The 20,462-nt window shown below is 35.1% G+C and overlaps 1 protein-coding gene across 2 annotated transcripts in view; it reads left to right on the top strand.

Annotated features, from left to right (window-relative positions):
• Positions 1-2,332: 2,332 nt before the first annotated feature.
• Positions 2,333-20,462, top strand: part of LOC110027756 (jmjC domain-containing protein 4) — a 27,045-nt gene continuing 8,915 nt past the window's right edge. For both annotated transcript variants that reach the window (XM_020729304.1, XM_020729303.1), the window contains exons 1-6: positions 2,333-2,565; positions 6,590-6,760; positions 7,561-7,723; positions 7,890-8,007; positions 8,510-8,579; positions 8,667-8,747. In XM_020729304.1, coding sequence (XP_020584963.1) covers positions 2,356-2,565; positions 6,590-6,760; positions 7,561-7,723; positions 7,890-8,007; positions 8,510-8,579; positions 8,667-8,747 — 813 coding nt within the window. In that variant the 5' untranslated portion in view covers positions 2,333-2,355. The remainder of the gene's footprint in view (positions 2,566-6,589; positions 6,761-7,560; positions 7,724-7,889; positions 8,008-8,509; positions 8,580-8,666; positions 8,748-20,462) is intronic.

Here is a 20,462-nt window from a genome sequence, read left to right as displayed (position 1 = left end):
ACTTACTTTTCTTTAATTACCTAAGTCTGATAGTTTTTGTGTATCACTAATAAGTTAATTACTTACTCTACTGCTGCAACCTTTTGGCGTGCACGAATCACAAATGACATTTCTTCAAGAAGGGACTACTGAATTCATTCTTGAAAACTTGTGTGGTTGTGCAATATACTTCTCTTTTGCTTTCTATTCCTCTCATCCAATCAACACTATGTTCCTTTGGTGTGATCCACATATAAGTATAATTACGAACATTACATAGGTGCAAGATATGAGACAACTATTAACATATTTGTTTTACATAATTTACCAAGTGATTAATTTCAATGTCTTTATTATTGACGTATGCTGGAAATAGATAGTTGTATCTCAAATGGAATTTATTAATTTATGAACTCTTTGCTTCATAAATATAAATATACATCAACATTAACAATAAAGACTGATATATAAATATAGAACACACCAATTCTCAATAAGATATTAATTGTATATTTACACTAAATCACTAATTACGTAATTAATATAGTATTTTATATAAATATATAGGGTAAATATAATTCCAAATAGAATACCTACAAATATTATTATAAAATTTTTACATATTCCTAATATATGGTAATAAATAATTAGTTTACTCTGCTTATTAATTCTCCTCCTTCATGGTAAATAAGGGTGTACACAAGCCGAGTTTGAGCGAACTCGAGGTTTGTTCGTGCTCAACTCGCTAATATTTATTTTGTTCGCATTTGTGTCGTTTATAATTTGAGCTAAAAAAGTTTTTCTTGTTCGACTGACTTACTTAACAGATGATTTAAACACGAGCTGTTTAACAAACCAAACACTAACTATTCGCAAACAACGAGCTTTCATAAGAGCCTTACCATGAGATGGGATTGGGCTTAGGCCTATTTTTTTTCTTATGGGCATTTAAATACATAACATAGAATTCCTATCTTTTTTCAATAACTAGTTCCAATCTATTTATATATCTAACACATTTAATTATTTAATAATTTTGAGAAAAAATAAGTCGAACATAAAACAACAACAACAACAACAACGCCTTAGGGTCTGTTCGGGGCAGCTGCAACTTATCCAACTTATCCAAATAAACAACTTCTCTTGATAATCTGCAGATCAGTAGCTTATCTTGATAAACTGGCTCACTGTTTTATTTGTGCGTTTGTAAAACAACTGATTCTAGATAAATGACTGTTCTGCTTTTATTTTGGATAAACTATTTAGCAGTTTGGTATGCACGTTTGGAAAAGAACTATTTTGTAATTTTTTATAGATAAATGTTTAATTTGACACACAACAGTTGTGCTGTTTATAACAAAACTGCAATTACTGCAAATTTTATATTTTAGAACCAACAAAACCCCTTCATAACAGTACAAAAAAGATATACTTCTCAATTAATAGTGAGCATCAGTAAACCTAAAAAAAGAATAAATAACATGTTAAAATTATATGGAAAAAAAATGAAAATATTCATTTTAAAATGCAGATGCATGTCACGAGGAATGCTATCTAGTTGGGACGCAGAACCCAGAGCAACATTGTGCGGTTGGAATGTCGTTGAACATTGAGCTCTTTGGATCGAGAAATTCATAAGCAAATTTCGGATTCAAATGTGTTGCAAATCCTATTCGTCGACAGACACCATATCAAGATAAGCGTAAACAAAAATTACAAGCCACAAATGAAATTATCGCATGATAACCATTCCGAGCAAAGAAAGTTGTGAATCTTACAGACGAGCGAAGAATGTAGAAGACAGTTGTGCGAGAGGAGGAGGATAAACACACTAAAGAGTGGGGGTCGAGAGATCCGGGAGAGAGGGAGCGAACGGGAGTTAGGGAAGAGGGAGCAAGGGCAGGTGCGAGATGCATCTTTCGCTCAAATGAAACGCAGATCGCGGGGAAGGACTCGCGATCGAAGATTAATGTAAATGGAAAACGTCGCTTTCAGAAATGCGGAAGGGACACAATTTCCAAACAGACGGTGACGTTTTTAAAACACCACTGCTGTGACTAAGCTGCCCCAAACACAACCTTAATCTCACTACATGAGGTCAACTATACAAGCATGAATGGACAAATTTTTTATTTGTGTTCGATACATTTATAAATAAAGCTAAAAAAAAAATATTCTTAACTTGAGAAAGGCTAACTTTATTTTTGACAGCCATAAAATAAATAAATAGGTAAATAAATAACTAAATAATATATATATGTTGGTTGAAATCATATTATATTTTGATTAAGAGGATTGAGTTTTAGTTCTTATATATATATATATATATCTGTGTGTGTGTGTGTGTGTTTTGAACTGAGATAACGGCGAGAACCGATGGGCATTCAAATTGGATCTAAGGTGGAGAGAGTGGACGGGCGGCGGCTTAGTTACAGGGATTTCATCGATCGATATCTGAAGAAGAATCTCCCCGTAGTGCTTACCGGTCTTATGGATGGATGGCAGGCCTGCACTGATTGGGTCACCGCCGATGGCCGTCCAAATCTCCGCTTCTTCACTGACCATTTCGGCAAATCCATAGTTCAGGTCTTTTCTATTTCTAGTTTAACTGCCCTTTTAGTAGTTTCCCATCGAGTATGAGTATAAGATTTTATTCATTTGGGTTTCGATTTTGTTCCCTTCATTTTAAAGTAAGCTGTGTACTAGTGATTTGCTTAGCCTGATAATTTAGAGGAAAAGCTTCTGTGTGGCTTAGGGATGGCGGGGGACTTAATAGGCCTGAGTAATAAAGGGAAATGATATGAACAGGAGTTAGGAGGATATAAGGATAACTGGATTACTCTACAGAAGGTTAAATACGCAAAAGACCGGCAGAAACTTTAAGGAGGCAAGCGAGGTTCAAATTCATCAGCGCAAGGGGTTTTAGAAGCCTTTTTGATATGCTTATAGAATGATCCAAGCCAAGACCCAAAAGTCTCATTTTCTTCTGCCAACTTACATCAAAGGGCTTAAGAAATGATAAATCTGAAGCATAAAAGAAAAAAAAAAAAAAGAAGACAATTAATCACAAACAATGACATACATATAAGCAGATATAGACAAAAACTAAAAATAAATTGAAAATGAAAATCAATACCTTTTTTTGCTCCTGTTCTGAGTGGCTTGTCAATTTGTCTCGATTCTCTAGCGTTCTGGTGGTTAGCGTTGTCACCTACCCATGCCGGTAAAAGCAATGAATGATGGTCTTATTGTTTCAATGAATGTTTGCATAATTTTTTTTTATGGCATAAGCGTATTTTGCTTCTGAATCTTAAAATTTATTTATTTCAGTTATTTTTCAATTAAGCAATATAATACTTTGACTTAAAATTACTTGGACTTGGATCTATAGACTTGTGTGCCAAATATTCATATGAACTGAGGAATTGTGAAAGATTCATGCTTGAATGTACGAGTTTACAAAAATTAGTAGATTAAAGACAAAGTAATCTAGAATCTACTCATTAAAAAACGATGAGAAAATTCCTAATAATTTGAAATTTAAATTGTTCTCGAAAATAGGTTCAATCCCTTGTGATTCCCAATCTTAATTGAGTCTTGTTTTTGGAGTCTCTTAAGACTTTAGGAATTTTTTCAGTTCTCTGTGAAATGTCATGTTGAATCCATTTGAAACTATTGTGATCCTCAGATAAACCCTAGGTTTTCATACATTAACTTGGGCCAAATTCAATTTAATCTTATCTTAATTCAGTTCTCTGTGCTTGGCCCTTCATCTAACTCAATATAAGGGTTACCATTACTCTTAATGAGTTCAAGAGAGCTTTAAGTCCCTTGGGACCAAATTTGAAATCTATTTGGCTTATATGTAACCAAAATAACAATTAATCATAACCTTTTCTAGGGCTCAATTTACGTTTGCTCTGCTTATTTGCCTTTGTTAACAAATAATTTTTGTGCTTTTGAATCCAAAAGTTTTTAAGTCCACCTTATAGTCTTAAGTGCTAAAATCATAGACTAACCTTATAAAATGTAAGTTTTTTTGCTAAATCCAATTAAGCAAATATTTATATTTTTATAAACACAGAAGTCATGGATAATTTCATAACCTATTACCTCAAAGCTATATGTTAATTTCCTTAATTCTTAACCTCTAAGGCATAGGTTAAATTTACCTATTTTTAGCCTTGAAGCTATTGGTGCATTTTTTGTTCCTTAGCCTCAAAACTATAGATTCACACCATCACCTATATTTGCTTAGTCTTCAATCAAATAAATGTTTTCTAAGCTTAGGCCTATTAATTTAGCCCATTTATGCTAGTGACCCTTTCATTCCCTAGCTTCAAAGCCAATCAAGTAGATGACTCCAAACTAGCACTAATTCTAAGTTTCATCATTCAACCAAAACAATTGAACTTATTCTTTTATATTTTATCTTCAAATAAAAATTAAATCATTTTTTAGCTCACTTTCAGAGCCCCTTCCTTTTAGATCTGTCCTTCTAAATTAGATGAATTTTGTTAAAATCCTAAAGGCTTATTTGGGATCAATTTTGTTTTTTTTTCTCGTTGTTTTAATAACATGTTTGTTTGGTACGCTTTTCACATATATTTGTTTTTTTTTTGTTTTTTCTCGTTGTTTTAATAACATGTTTGTTTGATACGCTTTTCACATATTTTTGTTTTTTATTTCTAAAACAAATAAATATATTTTTGAAAACACTCAAAACAACATTAAGGTGTTTTTATTGTTTTAAAAAACTATCATATCTTAATCAAATGCACCAAACTTGTTTTGTTTCAAATCAAAACATAAACAAAATAAAATAATAGCAAAAAATAGAAAATCAAATACAAAAGCGATCCCAAATGGCCCCCAAGTAATTTCCCCTGCACATGTTTGCTTGGCCCCATAAATAAATTTTTTTTTAGCTAAATTCTTAGTGAATTATTATGTCATGACAATAATAACTTTAGAAAAAATACTTAGGTATTTTTGTTACAGTGGTGTGTCATCTTACTCCAGAGATGTAACTTCTATGTCATTTTGTCTTAAGATATCATGAATGACAAGTTTGCTTCAACGAGTAGCTCTCATTCAATAGGTCCATTATAACTCATAAAGGATATGGAGCCCCTTTAAAAATTAAATAAAAGCTTTAAGTTACAAATAACTTTAGAATAAAGTAGGATACATAATCATAGTAGTTGCGTGATATTTGAAAATCATAGAAATGAATTAAAAAGTGATAATAACATTATGAAATTATGAGTAAATGTTGCATTACATGTATGTGTATGATACACGACAATATGAAGAACACTAAACAATCTTGGTAGATCATAAAATGACTTTATATAAAGAACATTCTATGAAGATAAACTTTGATAATCTATTCACATGTCATCTAACATGATAACAAAATAATGCACTTTTCATAGTCGTTTAAGTTATCAACAGTTGTTGGTATTGCATCTATAGAATTTGAACCTGTGTAAAATATTTGTCCTTTTTTTTTGCTAAAACTCTTTTACAACCAGCTCTGTCTTGTACCATAGAGTTCCTATCTATTCTTCATTTACTTTGTATATCCTTTTGTTTTGTAATTTCTTATTGCCGTTGGGGAATTTGATCAATATCCAGTTGTTTTTCATATGAAAAGAGCCCATATCCTCTTTGGAAAGTCACATTTAATGTATTCTTTTACCAGTAGGGGTTTTCATAGCACTCGAGTTCTCTCTTGCATGATTGCATCTATAATTAAAATATAACAAATTGAGGAAGACTATTGATTAGTTGGCTTGCAAGTTCTTTGTGATCTTTTGACTTGAGTCACAGGTGTACTAGATTAAGGTTTTTCTTGAATTTCATGTGATGCATCTCGTCTCTCCATTACAGAGAACTCCTCTAGTTCAATATACTCTGTTGTGTATGTTTACCTTGGCTGCATTCCTTGATCTATTTTTTTATAGTGTGGATTTATTGTAGATAATATTGCTATGCCTAGCAATTTTTTTACTTTCAGTGTACTAAAAATTGTTGCCGGGCTCATCTCTCCCATATCCAATTAGAGTAATCTATTTGCCCTTGTTGCATGCTTTGGATATTTTTTGTCATTTTCTTATTTTTGTTTGGTGTACATTATTGTAGATAACATTTCTATGCTTAGCAATTTTCTTACTTTCAGTGTTCTAAAAGTTGTAGCTGGAATCTTCTTTCACATATCCAATTAGAGTAATCTACTGCCTTTGTGGCATGTTTTAGATATTTTGTATTATCTTCTTGTTCAACTGGCACAATGTGCCATATATCAATTTGTTATTCATGTCTACCTAATTTATCATCAGTATGTGTGGGACATTTGATGTTTTTGTTGAATTTATGAACTGCATTTTTCTCTCATAATTAAAGCTTTTCTATAGTTTCCTTTTGATATTTGTGTGCTTCCAGCTGGATTTTGGCAGCATTTTAGATGCATATATGGAGTTTTGCCTTCTTCTCTTTTGACCCGTAATTATGTTGTTTGTTTTATGAATTTTGCTAGATTTCTGTTTTTGGCCCTCAAATTCTCCTCTCACTGCTTTTGCATGAATTTTATTCCACTTTCCTTCAGGTGGCAGATTGTCGTAAAAGAGATTTCACAGATCAGAAGAGGGTTGAGATGTCCGTCTCTGAGTACGTTGACTATTGGCTTGGTATTTCTTCTATTGACCATAATAAAATTGCTAGCAGCAATGGAGCCACTGAATCTTTGTTGTACCTTAAGGATTGGCATTTTGTCAAAGTAGGTTGCAAGTTGCCTCTGTTTTACTCGCGTATAGGGTTTAATTGCTTACTATTTCGGTTGTAATTACTGAAATGATAAATAGTTGCAAGCTCCGTTTGTCTTTTTCAAACTGAGTATAGTGAGTTTTGATATATGCAAACGCTCTTTGAGATATTTCAGTGTTTATGTCAAATTCACGTTCATCTGTCTGGGCCCTTTCTCTTTTTAAGATAAAAGTGAGACTCTTAATTTGTTGTTGTAGGTTCAACGAATATTTAAGTTGTTGAATAAAGATGCTGTCTTAATAAACATTTGAAATAGCTTTGGAACTTCATATTTGTTACCATGGAAAAATATCCATGCTCATGAACTGGGCATGCGTTTACTTCTCTTTTCTGGAACACTTTGCTTACCGTCTAGATGGTTTCCTTTACTTATTGTTGCTGCCATGCTGTTGCACTTCCTCCCAACTTTCCCTTAAGAATTTTTCATGTTTTATTTTTATAATATTTTCTCAGAGCTTTCTCCTTCGCTTTCCATTATTAAAACTAATAGATAAAAGCTTTGGAAATTGTTGCAAGCTTCAGAGATTGAATCTCGCCTACATTGAATTTGTGACACCTAAACTATCCTAAAAGAAATTAACTGTTTGGCTCTTTATCTTTGGTTACCTCACGCTCAAATTTCACTATTTGTGAATTACCTAAAAAAAATTTGCGTTCATAAATGTTACTTTTGAATAAGATGTAATATGAATAGCTTATTTTTGCCTTTTTCTACTTGCTGCCTTATTATCACTCTTTTGTGATTAATTTCAGGAGTATCCTAATTATGTGGCCTACACAACTCCATCTCTTTTTGCTGATGATTGGCTCAATCTTTACCTTGATAGTCACTGCTTGCATCGTGATTCAGATATTACTCGGGACAAAAATGAAATAAATTGTGCCGATTACCGCTTTGTTTACATGGGAGTTAAAGGTTTATTGGATGCACATCCATTTTTATGGCTTTTATTACTGTCAGCTATTTATTAAAATAATTTTTTCATCATCTTACTTTCTACCACTTTAAATTAAAGCTTCAATTCCATTATTTAGTACCATCCGTTGATATATTATTATTAACAGTTTTCTTGCTTCTTTAGGTACTTGGACCCCACTTCATGCTGATGTTTTCATGTCATATAGCTGGTCTGCTAACGTATGTGGCACAAAACTGTGGCTTTTCTTACCACCTTCACAGTGTCACCTTATCTTTGATAGGTAATTTTGCATGAAAATTGAATGAAGACTAAGTTCTATTGATATTAATAACTCTACATTGCTTATTGAGTTTTATCATCATGATAGTGATAGTTAAGTGGGTTTTCTTACTCGTCTGCTTTTGGGTTTGCCCAAGTTATCTCATCCATACCCTTTAAAAGTTGTGATATCCTGCTTTTTTGCCTCTATTATGGGAATGAATATTGTTTTTGTTTTATCTTTTACTTATCTGTTGTAATACAAGCCAAACCGTGTGATCTGGTTGCTATTGGTACCAGAAGCCACAACAATTTAGGAAAACTTTTGATCAATTTAGATTAGTTATTTTTTTTTTCTCTTTTTTTTAGGTTTTTATTAACAGAGTTCATACTTACTTTTTTAATCGGACATATGAACCAGAAAAATCAATTGTTTGCACAATAAACAAATGCATTTGTTTTCTGTATGTGTGTTCTCTCACCTCTTGCCAGCATGAATTCAGTTTTGCTTTTTGTCGTTACAGGTACCTTAAAAATTCAGTCTATGATGTTTACGGTGAAATCTCTGAAAAGATGTTTCCTGGTTTTAATAAGGTAACTGATTGTACATCTGTTAAGCTATCTGATTAGCTTCTTGTTATTGTTCTTTTCTAAACACGACTTTATGTTATTCTTATCCAGGCTATTTGGTGGGATTGTACTCAAGAACAGAACGAGATTATCTTTGTACCTAGTGGGTGGTACCATCAGGTCCACAATTTGGTCAGAGCTACACCCTGGCTTAAATAGACTAGCTTTAAATTTTTTTTTGCAATTTACCTTCTCCCACTTTTAATGAAACATCATAATCATTTTTTCATTGCATAAGTGCTTTAAGGGTATTCCATTTTTTGTACTATTGAATTCCATGCATATGTTGAATCCAAAAATATTCATGGATTATGTAAATCTTTGTACCAGTTACAACAAAAGAGAAAAGAAAATAAATGAAAGAAAGAGAAGGCTAGAATAAAAATTTTTAGAATTTCACTATAGTGGGATTAAGTACAAGAACTTGTACAACTCTAACTCTCCCACGGTTCCCTATTTATAAGTTAGGCTGTAGTTTAAGTGCTATATGAAAACTATATGTTAAGTTACATGCATAAGAAGGATATATAAGAATACCCATTGATTGCTTGTTGTAAAATACAGGTGGTGTACTGCCTGATTCCACTAAAATTAATTACTCATTTTTGTGATTAACTTGGTAAAAGAAGTCGATGATATTCGTTGATGTAGTCATGGTTTGACAAGTAGTTTTTTAGCTTTGACGAACATGTCTAATTTGAATGAATAAGCCCAAATAATCCGTTAGAATCCTACGAGTTCATCACAAAAAGACTAGTTTACCATGACATCCCGCTAGTTAGGGTGAGTTCATATCAGTCCGTGGGAATCTATGCTCACTTCATGAATTAATATTGATTTGGGCTAGTCCATGCTGTTGAATCATGAGAAAGTTTTGATCCACATTTAACTCTTTTTCTCTTGTATCTTTACAATGTAGTTGCGAAAGAATAATAATAATAATAATAATAATATAATAATAATTATTATTATTATTTTCCTTAAATCACAATATCATTACTTTTGCACTTCTTTTCTTTGGAGTGAAATTAACCTAGCCTTGTCGAATTTTGTCCCACACGTGTGAGCGCAGACGCGCTCACACACACGTCCTTACATAGCTTTGTTAAGGCAAGTGATATTAGATATGTTACTTCACCAAGGCTTTCAAAAAGGATTATGGAAGTCATTGCGAAAACAAACCTAGTACTCCTCTAATTAACAACGGTCTTGATGTTTGAAGAAGATGGTCTAGTATGCTATTTATAATGAAAGACTCCCAAATTAGTTTTTTGAGAAAGTTACACATGAGGCTCTTAGCTCTACATCTCACTTATCAAGAGAATTAGTGAAGTTGCCATTTTTATAAAAATGGTTTAAGAGCTGATGGGTGAGCTTATTTTTGTTGTCTCTTACTTTATGACAAAGTTGTGCTAAATAAAAATGGCCGAGTTTAAAGTTCAACTCATTCTCATGAAGGCAGTTGCTGTAGAAGAAAATGAAGTGTTAGCTGAAATTAAATTTTTTGAGAATCAACGAAACCTTGCTTTTGATGAAGTCATTATTGTTCTTCATCAAGAATTCCAAGATTTAAGTTTTTAAATTATCTTAAGTAAAAAATTTTTGGAGTCATCCAAGTCAATTCAATCCTTAGCTTGCAGTAAAAACAAGTATTCTCTTAATAATAGAGCCTGTAAACCACGTTTATTAAAAGATTTTTTCTTGTGATCGAGAGGGATGATTTATTATAGGGGCTTATGTTTATGTGAACCTCAAATTAGGTCACAATGCTCTCTGGGTGATGAAATTTTTACTCTAATGTCTTATCTAAATATTCAATACAACTTCTAAAAAATTTACCCAATATCACTCAAATATCAATCGAGCTGAGTAGAATTTTTAGAGTACACTGTAATTGTTTTAGTCTGATTGTTGTTTAGGAAAAGTTCTTCATGCATGAGAACTTAAGATTTTCACATCGGAGATTGGATTTGTTTTTAACCATATTTCTTTTGATATTGGATTTATTTAGTTATTTGGTTTGAGAATTGCTATAAGCTAAATTTCTCATAGTTAGTTCTCTCCCTTTTGCGGAGCAATCTTGATTGAGGAGGTCAGCAGACTTAATCTTGAGAAGACTTGCTAGGAGTTTGCTACTGCTAGTGAATAAGCAGGTAAAGAACGTTAATCCTTTCAAGGTTTTATGGTCCATTACTCAGTTTTTGTAGGGATTACAAACTAAAATTTCTTGGTTGTTATGAAGACTTAGTGTTTGATTTAATTTTTTTCGTATGTGACACTAAGACTGTACTAGCAAGCATAATTTGAGCTCGAGAGAGAAATAAGAGAGAGAAGATTTGATGATTTTATTAAATTTTTATTGAAAAGCATGAGTTGATGTGACATAAGCCAATTAGAATGTGTAATAATATATTAGGATCATTGTCTGGCCTTCTATTAATAGGTTTCAGTTAAGGTTCATTGGTACATAAATGATTGAATACATTTAGGCATTAAAATTACATATCAAGACTTAATAACACTTGTAAAAAGTATTCTTGTATTTTGATAACTCTGGATAAGTCTCAAGTTGAGGATGTTATCCTTGAGGAAGAATTTTGCCATAATTCTCTTGAAAGTTCAATTTTACTTGGCAAGTAGTTTTAGACTACATTAATTAGTTACCAACCTTAGTTGTTGAGTTCGATAGGCAAGTATATCGTTACTTTTTGGTAACTTCAGCTTAGAGACGAGTTAAAAATTTGGGAAATTGGTTATAGTAGTTGAAGACTTATTGTTCCCAGTTCATGTTAACAAGTCGACTTGACAACAATCGGTATATGCTTAGTTGTAACAATATGAATTTAAGTTGGAGAGCATTATAATGTAACTATAAACATTAGTTCAGTGAACTTGTGATCGTAAGCATTGGGCCATTGAGCTTGTTAATGACTTGTGTTTGTTTGATTTAATAACTGTAGCACAATCATGATTACCTCATCCTAAAAGTTAAAGGGACATGGTGGTGAGCAAGCTTTAGCGGCTCATGGATTTTATATAACATGGGGGGCTAACTCCAAGTTGATTGCCAAGACCTTAACCCCACTGGTCTATATTTGAGGCATTAGGTCGAGTGAGTTATGCATCACTTGGTGAAGCAAAGATTGACTGTGGTGTAGCCTTTGGTATTTTTGTGGATTTTGACAATATAAGCTTTGGCTTCAAGCTGTCAGGTGGGGACCCATGTCTACTTTAATGACTTACCAACCTTAGTTGTCGAGTTCGATAGGCAAGTATATCATTTCTTTTTGGCAATTTCAGCTAAGAGACAAGTTAAAAATTTGGTGAATTGGTTCTAGTAGTTGAAGACTTCAGCTTAGAGACAAGTATATCGTTTCTTTTTGGCAATTTCAACTAAGAGACGAGCTAAAAATTTGGTGAATTGTTTCTAGTAGTTGAAGACTTCAACTTCGAGACAAGTTACCAACTTTAGCTCATTAATGACTCGTGTTTTTTTTGAGTTAATAACTGTAGCACTATCATGGACTACCTTATCCTAAGAGTTAAAGGGACATGGTGGAGAGCAAGCTTTAGCTGGCTCATGGATTTTATATAACATGGGGGGCTAACTCCAAGTTGATTGGCAAGACCTTAACCCCACTAGTTCATATTTGAGGCCTTTGGTCGAGTGAGTTTTGCATTACTTGGTGAAACAAAGATTGATTGTAGTGTAGCCTTTGCTATTTTTGTGGATTTTGAAAATATAAGCTTTGGCTTCAGGTTGTCAGGTTGGGACCCATGTATAATAGTCATGTGTTTGTGACCTTAGCATAGGTAGTATATACCAATGCCTTGACATAGAATTTAGTGCAAATCATGTATCTTCTTGGGGACGTACTAATTGCTTAGTGCAAATATCTTTGCAGATATATATGCCTTTGTGTGGCATTCGAGCATAAATATTTTTCTTTAGCGTGCATGGTGCATGAACAACAACACAAGATATGGTTTTGTTTAGTAAGAACTTTAATGTCATGATTCAATGAGGACCCTTAGATCAACTGAGTTCTTGGCATTTTCATATAATTTTTTGGTTCTATGTTATGTTAGTTTGAGAATGGGATCTGAGGAACATGTTACCTCATTTGATTTGAAGCACTTCCCTTAAAAGCATTATGGATATCTTAGTCAAGAGGTCTTGTAATTATTGGCATATAGATTCATAGAATTCTGAGGGGGATTGTAATATCTTTGACACCTCAACATGAATTTTGATGCACTGTTATGAATATGTTTATTGATAACTACTTATGGACTCCTAGACTATCGATTATGCTTCTGTATTCTTTGAGCTTCTTTTGAGATGAGATAATGTCTTGGCACATTTTTTGGAGCAAGCTATTGATTTAAACAGTTCACTCATTTTGCTTGACATCACAATTGAGTAACTAGAGATGGCCATAGGTTAAAGTTTGAATCATTACTTTGATCTTATGTAATTTTCCAGAATTTTTGTATAATTAATGCTTAACTTAATTTAAGTTTTTTATTTTTATGTTTTAACATCAATAAAAATATATTTTTGAACATCAAGCTTATTTGTTGTACATGGCCAATGTTTACGTAATTTCCCAAGATTTTTTAAAAAATAATTTATAGAGTTTAATGGATGTTTTTGCAACCCAATTATGGTTAAATTGCATTTTAATTCAAGTATTTTTATAAATGTTTATATTTCTTTCAAGGGTTTTATTGAAATTTAAAACTTCTTGCAATGTTATAACTGTAAACTTAAAAAATTTCAATATGACAATTTCATGACTTTCTTGGTTTGTTTAAATCTTTGACTTAATGAAAGAATTTTCATTTAGCATGAATTAATAGTTGTAAATTAAACGATTTGTTTGTAGGACGTGTCACATGCTAAATGATCTAAATTGATGGTAATAGGTATCATAGGTTTAAGCTGGAACTACATTGTGGTTGTTGATTGGTTGAATTGATTTATAGGCTTTGATAAGTTTGTATTTTATTGTCTAATTTAGACAAGGGGGTCCACATCACATATTGTGGACAAAGATTGATCAACTTTGTGGGCTATAACCTTTTGGTGATCCTTATGAATGCCTGTTTTAACATGGAGTGCTAAATAATATAAATTGATGGTTATAGGAATCGTAGGTTTAAGCAGGAAACTAGATTGTGGTTGTTGATTGGTTGAACCGATTTATAGGCTTTGATAAGTTTGTTTTTTATTGCCTAATTTAGACAAGGGGTCCCACATCACATATTGTGGACAAAGATTGATCAGCTTTGTGGGCCATAACCTTTTGGTGATCCTTATGAATGTCTATTTTAACATGGAGTGGTTCGGTTTTGAAAAAAAACTAGCCTTATTTACTCTTTAATACGAGGTTAAGCTACCTAGGATAAAAGTCAGCTTTCATTTAGTTAGAGACAGTGCCTAAGGATTGGTTCTTGGGGTTTTGAGTAAGATATTCTTTATCCTCCATTCAAACTTTATTTTACATTAGAGGTAAGCCCATTGGTAAACCCTACAACCATAAAGGAAATTGAAGATGTGTGGACTCTTTGCTCAATGATGAATATTTTTTTTTAATTGTTTTGTTGGGGTGGAGAGAAAATCTTTTAGCAAAATAATATATTTGCTTATATAGGGGCAAAACAATGTGAATAATGGACAAAATCCTTTACAATGTAAAAATGTTATGATAATAAATAGCATAAATTCTTATTATAGTTAATTTAGCATGTATTTAGACATGATAACTACTTTCTAGTATAAATATGGGATGAGTATAGTTGTTTGAAGCTCAGCATCATGACAGAAGTTATTAGGAATTGATTTATTTCTTTTCCTGATTGCTTTCTCTTCTGTCCTTTTTATATATCTTGGTGTTAGTAAGAATTGATTAATTATAATTTTGGAGATATGACTTCCCTATTTTAGAATTCATGTGATCTGTATTTATACTTCCTTTCATATCAATAAATTATTTTGTATTATTCTCAAAACATATATAGTATCAGAGCCTTGAAACAAACCTTATAGTCTTCGGCGGAGGAGAAGATCTCCTATTGCTGGAAACTTCCTATTCCCTACATGAGCGGCTAAAAACAAAAGGAGGGAAAAAAAAACCTCTCTCCACTCCTACTTCGAGAGCAACACCGGAGTAGAAGATGAGCCTTTTTGAACATAAGCAACGCCTCCTGTCGTCAGAGCCAAGGAGCAAACCCTAGATCATTTTAGCATCAAAATCCTCTCTGTAGTCTCCATCCAGCCTGCAGGCCCTTCCCGTCCGTATTTCATGCTTCCTATTTCTCTGGAATTCTACATGCGGTAGTTCGGTTTCTTGCAGGTGTCTCTCTACCAAATTCATTCATTTGCATATATTCTACTCCCGCAAAATCCTACAATCACAGAACTCGCTATGTGATCCCTTTATCTACTGTCGCGCTCTTATAGATTCTCTTGTCTCTTCAAGCTTCTCACACTCAGCGGAGCTTTTTTACTTTGCTTGTCATAATGGCAGATTACCCTTTTTGTCGCCTCGTTTGGAATGGAATAAGCAGTGGCAAGAGAGCAAAGTTCATCCCATGGCCCTCTTTCTCCTTTCTCCTCCGTGTTTCTTTTTCTTTAGATGGGTTATGTGGAAAAGAACTCCTCACTAAAGCGAACATTGTTGCTCCGCTCTGTGAGCCTATGTGTAGTTTGTTCTTCCACCAACCAATATCCAGACTTGCTTCCTTTTTTTTTTTTTTTTGAGATAGACTTCCTTCTATAGATTCTCACAGCTGCGGCGTTTTATTTCATTGTCGTTAACACACCCCCCTCTCGGGATAACTTTCTTGCCAGTAGCATTGTTGATGGGAGTCACAGACATTTACTGTTGGATTTCTTGAATTTAGAGTTCGGGGAGGGAATGCGGTTTGTGTCGGCCAAGATTTTTGAGAGGATTTAGGGGGAGCAGAAATATGCGAATTCGGCTTTTATGGTGTTAGGGAGGCCACTGATGTGGGCGGCGATTAGAAAACCACAACTGACACTGATAGTTGGAGTTGGAGGACTTTCACTATATGACATGGAACTACAGATGACTAGCTTTGCTACTGCTTTGATGAAGATGGGATCCAAAACATAGGTTTTCTCATTCAAAAATGGCCCTATGAATGCATTCTGGAGATAGGTAGGGGTGCACTCAATTTTCCTTTTGAAGCACATGAAACGAGAAATCAACATAGATTGGCTTGATTGCAATGACATACTTGTGAGTTTTGCTGAGCTTGGGCTTGTTCTTCCATGTGTTTCGCAGGAGCCTTTCAAATCTATACCTGCCATATGGACCGTTGGAATCCTTTTAGCTAATCTGCAGGCTCTTCTTTGGAGCTTCTTCCTCGCACCGAAATTCTTCCTTCAACACCTCTTCTATCCACTTTCTGCAGCCGATTCTTCCTTTTTATCTGCAGGCCATACTCTGCAGCTTTCCCTGTAGGTGTTCTTTTTTTTCTGCAGGCCATACTCTGCAACTTTCCTTGTAGGTGTTCTTTTTCTCTGCAACCATTCTCTATAGCATTTCTTGTAGATTGTTTACTTCCCTGCTAACTTTCATGCAACATTACTTATAGAAGCCTTTCGACTACCCTAGAAATTGTAGAAATTTCAATCAAAGACAACCACAGTCAACTATAACTATCCCTAAATGCTCTTGGGGGTGAAGACTTCAAGTTCTACCTCACAAAGGATCTTCCTCGCCCATTATTGCATACGGTTCGTGTAGGCCAAAATTTTGAAGAGGATTCAGGGGGAGCGAAATAGGCGAATTTGGCTTTTATGGCGTTAGGGAGGCCACTGAAGTGGGCAACGATTAGAAAATCACAACGACACTGATAGTTGGAGTTGGAGGACTTTCACTATATGACATGAAACTGCAGATGATCAACTTTGCTACTGCTTTGATGGAGATGGGATCCGAGAGAGAGGTTTTCTCATTCAAAGATGGCTCTATGAATGCATCCTGGAGACAGGTAGGGGTGCACTCAATTTTCCTTTTGAAGCACATGAAACGAGAAATCAACATATATTGGCTTGATTGCAATGGCATACTTGTGAGTTTTGCTGAGCTTGGGCTTGTTCTTCCATGTGTTTCGCAGGAGCCTTTCAAATCTATACCTGCCATATGGACCCCCTCCTCCGTTGGAATCCTTTTAGCTAATCTGCAGGCCCTTCTTTGGAGCTTCTTCCTCGCACCGAAATTCTTCCTTCAACACCTCTTCTATCCACTTTCTGCAGCCGATTCTTCCTTTTTATCTGCAGGCCATACTCTGCAGCTTTCCCTGTAGGTGTTCTTTTTTTTCTGCAGGCCATACTCTGCAACTTTCCTTGTAGGTGTTCTTTTTCTCTGCAACCATTCTCTATAGCATTTCTTGTAGATTGTTTACTTCCCTGCTAACTTTCATGCAACATTACTTATAGAAGCCTTTCGACTACCCTAGAAATTGTAGAAATTTCAATCAAAGACAACCACAGTCAACTATAACTATCCCTAAATGCTCTTGGGGGTGAAGACTTCAAGTTCTACCTCACAAAGGATCTTCCTCGCCCATTATTGCATACGGTTCGTGTAGGCCAAAATTTTGAAGAGGATTCAGGGGGAGCGAAATAGGCGAATTTGGCTTTTATGGCGTTAGGGAGGCCACTGAAGTGGGCAACGATTAGAAAATCACAACGACACTGATAGTTGGAGTTGGAGGACTTTCACTATATGACATGAAACTGCAGATGATCAACTTTGCTACTGCTTTGATGGAGATGGGATCCGAGAGAGAGGTTTTCTCATTCAAAGATGGCTCTATGAATGCATCCTGGAGACAGGTAGGGGTGCACTTAATTTTCCTTTTGAAGCACATGAAATGAGAAATCAACATAGATTGGCTTGATTGCAATGGCATACTTGTGAGTTTTGCTGAGTTTGGGCTTGTTCTTCCATGTCTTTCGCAGGAGCCTTTCAAATCTATACCTTTCATATGGACCCCCTCCTCCATTGGAATCCTTTTAGCTAATCTGCAGGCCCTTCTCTGGAGCTCCTTCCTCGCACCGAGATTCTTCCTGCAACACCTCCTCTATCCACTTTCTGCAGCCCATTCTTCCTTTTTATCTGTAGGCCATATTCTGCAGTTTTCCCTGCAGGTGTTCTTTTTTTTTTGCAGACCATATTTTTCCTTCATGCATTTTTTTTTGCAGGCCATACTCTGCAACTTTTTCTGTAGGTGTTCTTTTTCTCTGCAGCCATTCTCTATAGCTTTTTCTGTAGGTTGTTTACTTCCGTGTTAACTTTCTTGCAACATTATTTATAGAAGTCTTCCGCCTACTTATATAAACTGTAGAAACTGCAATCAGAGACAACCACAGTCAATTAGAACTATCCCTAAATGCTCTTGGGGATGAAGACTTCAAGTTCTAACTCACAAAGGATCTTCCTCGCCCATTATTTGATACATTCAAAAGTTGAACATGATTAACATCCAAGTATCAACTTAAGGGAGAGTGATAGAAGTTATTAGCAATTGATTTACATAAGGAGGAGTGTTAGAAGTTATTACGAATTGATTTATTTCATTCCTGATTATTTCCTATTTTATGTATTTCTTATTTTGTATCTTTCCTATTTTTTTTGCTCTTTTATCTCCGGATAGCTATTAGGAATTGATTAATTGTAATATTGGAGATATGGGTGTTATGTCTTTCTTATTTTAGAATTCATGTAACCAGTATACTCCTTTCATATCAATAAATTATTTCGCTTAATTCTCAAGACCAACAACAACAAGCTGACCCTAGCCACAACCTTGCTTCACTTCAAAGTGTTGTAGGCACCTTCGGTGAGATGGATATGGCCATTCAATATGTGATCAACTTATAAGCTGAGCTATATTTGTGTATCTGACGAATGAGGGACCTCACTAGTAAGTGGGAAGCAAGGGAAGGTAAGTTAAGATTTTACTACACATCCCTTTATACGCGCTCCCCAAATGTTTCTTGGCTAAATGAACATAAATAAACATAGTTATTTGAAGCTCATAGAGTTGCCAAAGCATTATGAGAACATTAGTTGGCTCTAGCCACCACCTTTCTTCATTTCAAAATATTGAAGGCACCTTCAGTGAACCAGATATGGCCATTTGAAATGTGATCATTCTTTAAACGAAGTTATATTTGCGTATCTGACGAAGAGGGACCTCACTTTTAAGTGGCAAGCAATGGAAGGTAGGTTGAGACTTTACCACACATTCCTATATGCGTGCTCAAATGTTTCTTGCTAGCGAGGATATATAACGGGGTAGATAACGGGGTAGATAGAGGGAGGAAAGCCTTTTGTACACATTTATACGGGTTAACCCTTATCTCGCTAGCTAGTTTCTATCGTTTTAAATAATGCTTGGATAGGTTTTTATAAAGGAGAGAAGGTCTTTACTGAGGGGATGAGTCTAAATGTGGAGTTTGCTACTTTTCTCTATATACTTGTTGACCTCATTTTTAGTGAGGTTTAGTCTTCCTCTTAGGGTTTAGGTTCTAGCCTTAGGGATCTCCCTTTGACTATCTTAGAGCCTTAGAAATGGGGCCCACCTCGTCTTAAGAAATTGAACCTACTTCTGTATCCTTTTGGAGTTTCGCGTGTGTGGTATCGACTTCTAGCACTTTGAAGGGTGAAACCTCAACATGAGGAAACCCAAAATAAATTCCTATAGAAACTTTTGAGCCTTAGGGTGGCCTTCTGCACAATTCGCACTCCCGCACGCACAAACTTCGCAATTCGGTGAGTCGACGCGTCCGATTGCTACAATTCACATCACTTGCACCGTTACCTGCCGAAGACTCGAATAAACCTTTTGAAAACGATCGATAGCGGGTCAAAATTTTGTGGAATTTGAATTTTGATGCGTTTTTTGACCCGATTGTCGACGACGTCGTCCGTGCGACCCCGGATGACAAAATGGACTGCACCGGTACGTCCGGAGCGTCGATTTTGCCCAGGGAGGACACCCATTTTGTTACGACGCCGCGCGTGAATAAATCGCATATAATTTAATATATATATTAATTTATATAAAACCAAATCCCCCTTTCCTCTTTAAGCACCAAATCCCTAAACTCACGCACCCGAGCTCTGCCTCCCTTCCTTTCCCTTTCTCGGTCTCGAGCCGAGCAAGCTCTTCCTCCTCCACACGAGAGAAAGTTGACTTCTCATCCGTCCTTGCCCGACACCTTCTGCCTGCAGCCCTCCTTCCCGAAGCCGTGCTAGTCTCCCCGAGCTGTGGTTTTACTTTTCGTAGTAGTTTGAATATGGGAAGCTTGTTTTCTGAACTTGAATGACAAACTCTTTTTTCTTCCCGATACTTTCCTCGCTGCCACTGGGCTTGCCGCTCGGTCCGAGATGTTTCGGTGGCTTCGCCTTCTGTGAGCAGGGAGCGCATCCTTTTCTTCTTTGGCCCGATTCGAGTGCCGTGGACTGATGGGGTGATCTTCTTTCTCTTCTCCTCTCTTCTCTGCCTATAAACATAGTTTCTTTTGAGATTTTTGGGTGGTTAAAAAAAGTTTGCAAAAGATGAGAGTAGAAATTTTGGCTGTGAGGAGATTAGGAAGGGGATTTCTGTGAGAGCATTTCCTTGAGGTGAATTCTTGTGTTGCAGTGCTTTACATTGGCATTAAGGTGGTACCTCTTCTTCCCCCTTTTCTTCTGTGCCTTGTTTTCTTTCGATTTTTTTTTTCTCTACCGAGCCTTTGAACTTAGCTCTGTTGGATGACACAACATGCTAGTTCACTTTACTTTCATATATTTTTGAGGTATT

The sequence above is a fragment of the Phalaenopsis equestris genome, unplaced genomic scaffold (genome assembly GCF_001263595.1).
Source record: "Phalaenopsis equestris unplaced genomic scaffold, ASM126359v1 Scaffold000440, whole genome shotgun sequence".
In the NCBI taxonomy this organism is placed as follows: domain Eukaryota; kingdom Viridiplantae; phylum Streptophyta; class Magnoliopsida; order Asparagales; family Orchidaceae; genus Phalaenopsis; species Phalaenopsis equestris.
This window is presented reverse-complemented; position numbering and strand designations above follow the sequence as displayed.